This window comes from Phyllobates terribilis, unplaced genomic scaffold, assembly GCF_046119375.1.
Source record: "Phyllobates terribilis strain yellow unplaced genomic scaffold, ASM4611937v1 Scaffold_11__3_contigs__length_659146591, whole genome shotgun sequence".
NCBI lineage: Eukaryota > Metazoa > Chordata > Amphibia > Anura > Dendrobatidae > Phyllobates > Phyllobates terribilis.
In genome coordinates, this window is record NW_027362771.1 from 392,154,125 (window position 1) to 392,163,893 (window position 9,769).

The 9,769-nt window shown below is 39.9% G+C and overlaps 1 protein-coding gene across 1 annotated transcript in view; it reads left to right on the forward strand.

Moving 5' to 3' along the window:
- The window catches only part of WDR72 (WD repeat domain 72), a 588,690-nt gene extending 584,095 nt beyond the window's left edge, over positions 1 to 4,595 (forward strand). Inside the window, exon 20 of the mRNA XM_073653016.1 lies at positions 4,327 to 4,595. Coding sequence (XP_073509117.1) covers positions 4,327 to 4,382 — 56 coding nt within the window. The 3' untranslated portion in view covers positions 4,383 to 4,595. The remainder of the gene's footprint in view (positions 1 to 4,326) is intronic.
- Positions 4,596 to 9,769: the final 5,174 nt, after the last annotated feature.

Here is a 9,769-nt window from a genome sequence, read left to right on the forward strand (position 1 = left end):
AGATATGTCACACAAAATAGTTAATAAATAACATTTCCCACATGTTTACTTTACATCAGCACAATTTTGGAACCAACATTTTTTTTTTATTAGGGAGCAATAAGGGTTAAAAGTTGCCCAGCGATTTCTCATTTTTCCAACAAAATTTACGAAACCATTTTTTTAGGGACCACTTCACATTTGAAGTCACTTTGAGGGGTCTTTATGACAGAAAATACCCAAAAGTGACACCATTCTAAAAACTGTACCCCTCAAGGTCCACAAAACCCCATTCAAGAACTTTATTAACCCTTCAGGTGCTTCACAGGAATTTTTGGAATGTGGACGAAAAAAATGAACATTTAACTTTTTTCAAAAAAATGTTACTTTAGACCCAATTTTTTTTATTTTCGCAGGGGTAACAGGAAAAAATGGACCCCAAAATTTGTTGTACAATTTCCTCTGAGCACACAGATACCCCATATGTGGGGAAAACCACTGTTTGGGCGCACGGCAGGGTTTGGAAGGGAAGGAGCACCTTTTGACTTTTTGAATGTAAAATTTGCTTGAATAATTAGCGGACGCCATGTTGCGTTTGGGGAGCCCCTGATGTGCCTAAACAGTGGAAACCCCCCATAAGTGACACCATTTTGGAAACTAGACCCCTCAGGGAACTTATCTAGATATGTGGTGAGCACCTTGAACCCCAAAGTGCTTCACAGAAGTTTATAACATTGAGCCGTAAAAATAAAATTTTCACATTTTTCCCACAAAAATGTTTTTCAGCCCCCAATTTTGCATTTTCATAAGGGTAACAGGAGAAATTGCACCATGCAGGTTGTTTTGCAATTCCTCCTGAGTAAGCAGATACCCCATATGCGGGGGAAAACCACTGTTTGGGCGCACGGCAGGGTTCGGAAGGAAAGGAGCGCCATTTGACTTTTTGAATGTAAAATTTACTTGAATACTTAGCGGATGTGCCCCTGATGTGCCTAAACAGTGGAAACCCCCCACAAGTGACACCATTTTGGAAATTATACCCCTCAGGGAACTTATCTAGATGTGTGGTGAGCATCCTGAACCCCCAAGTGCTTTACAGAAGTTTATAACATGGAGCAGTGAAAATAAAAAAATCAAACTTTTTCCACAAAAATGAGGTTTGAGCCCCAATGTTTTTATTTTCACAAGGATAAGAGGAGAAAATGGACCCCAAAAACTTTTGTGCAATTTCTCCTGAGTACGATAATACCCCATATGTGGGGAAAATACAGTGTTTGGGCACACGGCAGAGATCAGAATGGAAGGAGCACTGTGTGACTTTTTGAATGCAAAATTGGCTGGAATCCAGAGCGGACGCCATGTTGCATTTGGGGAGCCCTGATGTGCCTAAATAGTGGAAATCCCCCACAAGTGACCCCATTTTGGAAACTACACCCCTCAAGGATTTTATCAAGGGGTATAGTGAACATTTTGAACCCAGAGGTACAACACAGAATTTGATAACATTAGGTCATCATATTGAATAAGTTGTCATTAGTCTTGAGCGCAAGTGCTCGCTACTTGAGATTGCATCGGGTACTCAGGTATGCACCATGTATCGCGGGTGCTTGAGTGATGTGCTTGAGTCCCCGCCCACATGTTTCACAGTTATTAGACACCCCAAAAAAATCATGCGGGGATCGCTCGTGCATGGCAGGCAATCCCCACAAGGTTTTTTTGGCTGCGAAGCATATGGGGCGGAGACTTGAGCATGTCACTTGACCACCCGCGATACTCAGTGCATACCCGAGCACCCAATGCAAACTCAAGTAGCGAGCACTTGCGCTCAACACTAGTCACCATATCGTCATTTTTTTTTTTACTTTTGAAAAAATCCCAACCCTTACCCTAGCTTAGCCCAACCATAACCCTATCCCAACCCTAACCCTAACCCCAACCCCAACCCTAGCCCAACCCTAGCCCATCCCTAACCCTAACCCCAACCCTAACCCTAGCCCAACCCTAACACTAGCCCAACCCTATCCCCAACCCTAGCCCAACCCTAACCCTAACCCTAGCCCAACCCTAACCCCAACCACAACCCTAACCCCAACCCCAACCCTAACCCTTACCCTAGCCCAACCCAAACCCCAACCCCAACCATAGCACAACCCTAACCCTAGCCCAACCCTAACCCTAGCCGAACCCTAGCCCAACCCTAACCCTAGCCCAACCCTAACCCTAACCCCAACCCTAACCCTAGCACAACCCTAACCCTAACCCTAGAGTTTATTTTTTACGCCGTTCCTCGTGCGGTATAAGTGATTAGACGACTTTATTCTTGGGGTCGGTGCGATTAAAGCAATACCAGAATCATATCGGGTTTTTATGATTTACAGCTGTCACACACTAAAAGACGCATTTTTTGTAAAATCTAGTTTTTGCATCGCCATATTTTGAGAGCTATAATTTTTCCATATTTCGGCCGACAGAGTTATGTGACGGCTTGTTTTTTGCGGGACAAGTTGACTTTTTTATTGGTGCAATTTTCGAGCATGTGACATTTTTTGATCGCTTTGTATTCTGATTTTTGGGAGGCAGAATTAACAAAAACCAACAATTCAGGAAATGGATTTTTTTTTTATTTTTTTATTCTGTTCCGCGTGTGGTAAAATTGATAAGGTAGCTTTATTCTTCGGGACAGTACCTTTACAGTGGTACCACATTTATATAGTTTTTCTATGTTTTGGCGCTTTTACACAATAAAAGCTATTTTATAAAAAAAATATTTTTTTGCACAATCCCTGTGCTATACAGGCTGTCAGCGCTGCAGATGCAGAAGATACTTTGGTCATGCACTGCGCATAACCAAAGCATCTTCCTGCTGTCTGATGACCTGGATGTTGTCATGATGACATCGGGTCGTCATGGAAACATCCGGGAAGCCACGGCAGACAGCGTTCGACGCCGGCAGGAGAGGTGAGTATCGCGATCACCTCCCCTTACCACCGCAATGCTGCGATCAACTTCGATCGCAGCATAGCGGGGGTTAATGTGGCGAGAGTGGTGCGGGACTGCTCCCTACACATAGCACCAGGTGTCAGCTGTGACAATCAGCTGACACCCGGCGGCGATTGCGCCCACACAGCCTGTGGGCGTGCGCGATCGCCATGAAGTACTAATATGTATCTGGCTCCTAAGTCCCAGGGCACAGATACGTATTAGTACGCCTTAGGCTTTAAAGGGGTTAAACTCCTCTAAGGTGCCATGTTAGGACATAAAATTTGGAGATTTGGAGATTGTGTGGTCATGTCAATGTTGTATGGTCATGTGAAGTCTTAAATGTCCACGTTTTTTTCAACAAACATTGCATGAATCCATTGTCAAAGTGAATATAAGGAATTTGTTTTAGATATCTAATCAGAAAAATACATTTAGTTCCCCACTTATTAGCCACCCCCCCTGCCTCCTCCACTTAAAATCACAAACATATGACAACATATTAAGAAATTGAGAAATCAGATTACAGCTGCCTATTGAAGTCTATGGAAAATGAAAGAGGAGGCACAAGCAGAGTGAGAAAGAGAGACTTTGCTTCTGATTTCTATTTAGGAGCTGTCTGGTGAAAACAAATTATCACCTGTCCACAGGGTAAGTGATCAGTTATTGATTGTGGGTGATCCAACTGCTGGGACCCAGCCAGATGGGGAAATTAATGGGATGACCAATATGATGAGGAAATTTTATCCCCAATGGGGCAATTTATTCCCGTTAGAATGGTGAGGCAGTGCACATACCGAAAATCCATTCAATTACGGTGGCAACAGGGTTACCAACTTGACTTTTTAATTTTTCTTGACAGCTTATTATAAAATCATGGACGGACAATATTTTTTACGGATACATTGGACAACCAAAATAAATCATTATGATTATGATTGATACATGTCCATAACCCATCATTCTGATATGAAGACATCAGCTGTATTCACTGTAAACTATAAAATGATGACAATTACGGTCAAAATAATCTGCATAAGTTTCTTCAGCTTCAAAAAATCACGGAAGCCTTCATTTTTTTACAGACAGGGCAAAAATGTGCCTTATTTTTATATAGCGTCCTGGAATTTCAGGACGGTTGGTAACCCTAGGTAGCAGCAGTAAAAATTATCTCATCTGCAAGAATTTTGAAGCTTCTTAAAATACTGTCAGTGAACATTGTAGATGACACACTACTTTATTTAGCAAGTTGTAAATAATTGTGTAGATTGATTTAAAAAAATATTCACCAAAATGTCATGTATACCAGATTTTTTTAAATTCTGTTAAAAATAGACTTTTCTAATGTTTTATATGTTTCTTTTTCAGATGAAACCAAGCAGAACCCTTGGATGTCCAAAGTGTGTTACTGCAAAGTGTGTTAAAAGTACCTATATAATACAGACATATTATTCTGTTATGTACGTATATTTCAAATCAACAATATATTAAAATAAAGCAAAAACATTAAATGGATTCATGTCATAAGTGTGGCAAAATAAAAATAAATTATTAAAAAATGTTACATAATATTGCGTTTGTCAGACATATTTATAAATAATGGGTGAAGTTTGAAAAAAAAAAAAGAAAGATGATGACTTCTATGTTATTACACTATGACCACAAAGTAATACATAAGAAAGTGCTACATACTGGAACTAGGTTCAGGTGGCTGTAATATGGCCGAATTTTCACATCTGTAAGATACCCCCTGTTCCACCTCCCCACCGTATTATTGAACAGAACTTTGATCACCACAGAACTCTTTGATGATCTAAGTTCTGTTCAGTAGACCTGCAGGGGATCTGTATCATATGAATTCTAAAATGCGGCTGCAATGTGACCACCTGAATCTGACCATTAATCTGAAAATGAGAAGTGCTGACCCATACTGTATACAGATTTTGAAGAACAGAGCTTTATTACTATTCCTATTTATGTATTATATATAACATTACAATAAAGGATCTTTAAAACAAATCTGTTCTATGGTTTGTTCTTTAATGTAACACAAATTTTCTGAAGTTTGGTTTAATATTGTATGAGTTTTGATTAAAAATACCATGAAGTTTATGTTTTCCAACATTTTACATAGTAACTTTGTAACACATTCTTTTCTCTTTACACTCAGGAGCATTGTAGTCATAGATTAGGATATCTCCAAGGCTTCCCTGTCAGCCTATTAACAGAAACAGGCTGCTTCTGCTGCTACAGTGTTCACTAGAGATGGGCATATTGATTTGATGAGAATCGAATGTGTCAAATTTTTAGGAATTTGTTAAAACTGGTAAATTTGAAAAATTTTGCGCAAATCGCCATGAAGTGCCCACTGATATTTTACACATTTTATAAGATTGCATCAGTCAAAGAAGGATGACCCTATGAGTGGACAGATAGACTTCCCAATAATGTGTTACAGCAATTATATCACAGCCAATTAGGAGGGTTTACGTACAGGCCAGGAACAGCCTTTTAACAGAGGCTGGACAGACTTCTGTCTGAGATGGTTTAGTGAATCCTGTATTGAGCAGGGGGTTGGACTCGATGACTTTAGAGGTCCCTTCCAACTCTAACATTCTATGATTCTATTATCATAGCCTGTATTAAAACAGAAGCAGGGAATGCAGCAGCCTTTTTATTGTGAATCTGGAAAGCGGGAAGACATCACAGCTTAGACTTAGAGATAGACGGCACAGAAAGTCATAAAACACTGACAAAACTTTAAAGACAGCAATGAAGAAGATTAGTTTGTAAATAAAAGAGAATAGTGTCATATACATTTTTCAAAGCAATTCGAGAATTTAAAGTATTTTAGATTTATAGCGAATCGATTAGCCTCAAATCGAATTTACTGGGAAAAGTTGGCAAATGTGACAAATTTTCAAAAAATTAATGTCACATTTCAAGCTGCCTTAAATATTAGTTTTTGTGCTATTCAATGGAAACTCTTCATTAGTTAGGTGTCCGGCAGTGTGTCTCACCCAGTCTGGGCCTCCTCTCTTTTGTTTCTGCTTCCCGGGTTGCAGGGGCAGGGGTGAGTTGGACCTGTTCAGGATTCGACTGAATGTTAAAAAAATCTTTTGCCCAAAACATATGGTGTTCAATGGGAACTGTTAATCTGTGATTGGTGAGAACGGGGTGCAAAAGTGGAGTTTTTCCTAGAGTGGGTGGTGGGACTGTGGAAGGTTTGAGGGGTGGAGGCAGAGCTGGAGTGGAGCTTGGAAGTTATGTCTGTTAGTCATATAAAAGGGAAGTTGCAAAAAGGGGGTTGAAAATTCTGGATATTTACTGTATGTGTATACCATTGGGCCAAAAGTCTACAAATTTAAAGGACAGGAAAGATCTCGCACTAAGTTAAAACAACCTTAGGCTAATGGGAGAAGTGCTCAGCCATGGAGGAAGTCACAAGCTCCAAATGTATACTACAAAATTGCAAAAGAAACTGAGCAGCAACTCCTAAGAATGAAACAAGTGTGAAACACATGCATGCTGCCATGACTATGCTATATGCAAACCAAATAGTGCTGCTGCACACTGCCTATGCTAAGACATGTACAAGTATTAAATATGTGAAATTTAAGCTTCATTACTGCTGCATAGATTATACTAAGAAAATGAAGGTACTTAGTACACAAATTGACCAATTCAATGGTGCCCACCAGCGATAGCAAGGTATACCATTCTCTGGGGGGACCCTAACATCAAATATACCTCTCCTGGGACAAAATCCTACAAATTTAAAGGGCGGGAAGGAGCCAGCTCTAATTTAAAACAGCCTTTGGCTGACAGGAGGAGTGGTAGATTATTCTTTGTCAGTTTAATGTCCCTTTATTTATGCTCTTGGGTCTCTCCATACCCGGGATCATTATAAATGTAACATGTAAAAATTAAAACAAAAATGCTCATCTCACCACTCATCTCTCTGGATGCTCCTGCTGCTCCCAACCAGGTCCTTCATGCCTCTGTCGTATTACTTCTCCAGCCAAGTGTTCACCTTAGGCTAGGGTTTCTGGCCATAAACAGGCCCTGGAGGTCATTGTGAATGTGCCGTAACCTCTGGGCCTTGTTTACTCAGTGACTTCAGTGAACTTCAGGGCCTGCTTGTAGCTGGATTCCCAGTCTAGAATGAACCCTGGGGCGAAGCTGGGGTGTGTTAAAGGCACGGAAGACAGGTCAGCATGTAGGGAGTAGCGGGGTGGCCGTAGAAATAAGCGGCCAGCAAAAGGTTAAAAAGATAAAAAGCATACTCACCTCACTGCTCACCTCTCCAGCCTTGCCTGCTGCTCCCAACTGACTGTCCCCGTTTTTTTGTGCCTCAGTTGCGCCATATCTCCGGCCTGGTGTTCACTGTAATCTTGGGCTTCTTGAGGCCCCAGAGGTCACTGTATATACGTAGTTACCTTCGGGGCCTAGAGTACCAAGCCAGAGATGCAATGCGACAGAGGCAGGGAGGACCGAACAGGGGTAAGGGAGCAGTGGGAGCAGCCAGAGAGGTGAGGTGAGTATAAGTATCTTTTTTTATTTTTACATGTTTCGTTTACAATACTTCCTGGTCAAGAAAGATCACAGAGCATAATTAAGGGACATTAATTCAAATCGAATTTCCCAGTAAAATAAACACAAACAGATGAATACAGGTTTTTTCAGATCTAGCTAGCACTAACAAGGGTTAACTGTGATTAAGCTTAACATTTCATTTTATTCTTTTAAATTGACTGTGCGATTGAATACAGTGTAAGGACTTGGTCACATTAGCGTATAACACGGCCGATTACTATGCAATGTTTTATCGGATTTCGCTTGGCCCAATGTTATACTATGAAGCAGTGCAGATCTGCTATTTTTTTTCTCTATCTTATTCGGCTTGAGAAAAAAAATTGTAGCATGCTGTGAGTGGCTCTGGAATTTGGATCACACACACCCATACAAGTATATAGGTGTGTGTAAAACATCGGACTGCACCCAGATGTCATCTGAGTGCGGTTCGACATCTGCAGACGCATGGAGAAATTAAGTTCTTTTTCTTCTCTGCACCTGTGCTGCGATTCTTTTATGTGAAAGAATTGGATTACAGTAAACTGACATGGCACAAACTCTGATCAGAGTTTGATCTGAGTGTCATTAGCACAAAAAAAGCCAATTTTCTCGCAGGAGAGAATCATTGCTCATGTGCTCCCGGCGTAACGGTAAGTTTAAAGACGATAAAATGTTTTTTGTTTGTTTGTTTTTTTGCGGATTTTTGAGAGATAAAAGGAAAACTCTACAACATAAATGAACACTGGGTCAGAGAGACGGAGGCATGGAGAACCGGACCAGAGAAGTGAGCAGTGTATGTTTTTTTTTATTTTAACTTTTTTCCAGCTCTCTCTCTCTCTGTTCAGCAAGATGGTGGCCGCAGCCATTTTACTGAATTCACACAGAGAGAATACCAAAAAATCTGTATTCTGCAGAATGCGGACTTTTTTAAATTCGAGTAGAATTCAATTCCACTTGACTAAATTCGCTCTTCTCTAGTGTTGACAATTTCAATATATTAAGCTATAAAGCTATCTCCTGCTCTTATTCTGCTTGTCCATATCTCTGCCTGAAGCAGTTAGTTCTTTCAGCTGCCCGGAAACCATGCACATTATTTAAACAAGAATATCATAAAGGTAGCAGGGAGGTGAAAAATGCTTTCGCTATGTACACAGTGCAACAAGCTCTGTAAAAAATTAGGCCCATGTGGGCTTTTCTTAACATCAGCCATTTTCAAAAGGATTGAGTAAAACAGTTTCTGACCTCAATAAATACGGCTGTATAATTTGTCATGAGAAAGCTGTACAACATTTGTATCATCCGCCTGCACACAGCCATTTGGATGCATTTTTATAATGACTATCTTCACCAGCTTTTGAGCATCACAAATAAAAAAAAAAACCTGAGCAATACAGAATGTTTTATTCACTTGTCTGAGTGACGTGTGAAAGCCACTTCATGCTATGGAAACTACTAAAACTTTATTCATTGTGCAGCATACATGGTTCCTATAATAAAATAAATTATTTTTAATAATGGAGTTTTCTTATTTACATAAATATGGTCAGATAAAGGGATCCTAACAAATATAGAAGAATGGGTATCAGTATTCTGAGAACATTCCAACATGTATTGTGCACCAAGTCATACAATGATTGACGTTGTGGATCCATTGTGTGCCTTTTTTAAGCACTGTTTTAATTTGATCCCACAGACAAAACTGAAGACAGAATTGAGCAGTTTTTTCACAATAGGCAAGTGGTGACTGATAAGTGGGGAAAGAAGCATTTTTTTCTAGTAAGATATATTATCTTCACTTGTAAGTTTGCAGCTGATCCAGCACATGTGAGTAGATAAAATCAATGTTATTCAAAATTGTTCAAAACATCTTCTTCAGTGTATATTCAATAAAAAAATTAGGCAAAAGGTCTCTAAGACATGGAAGCTATTACGCGTTTTGAACCTTTGAACTCCCTGTTTCTTAGTCAAACACATAGCAATGCCTATGTTTTGGAGACTTTTTGCCTGATCTTTTTATGGAATTCATACAGATGAAGACATTTTTAACAATTTTGGACTAAACATTGATTATATGTACTCACATGTGCTGGATCCCCTACTACCTTGGAACCTTCTTTGTGGGATTGACTCAACTAAGTGCTCCTGTCCACCATGTTTTCAGTGATTGATGGCTCATAGGAGGGTAAGCTGAATAATTTTTCTCTTTTCTATAATTTTTCTCCTTTTTATGATTTGG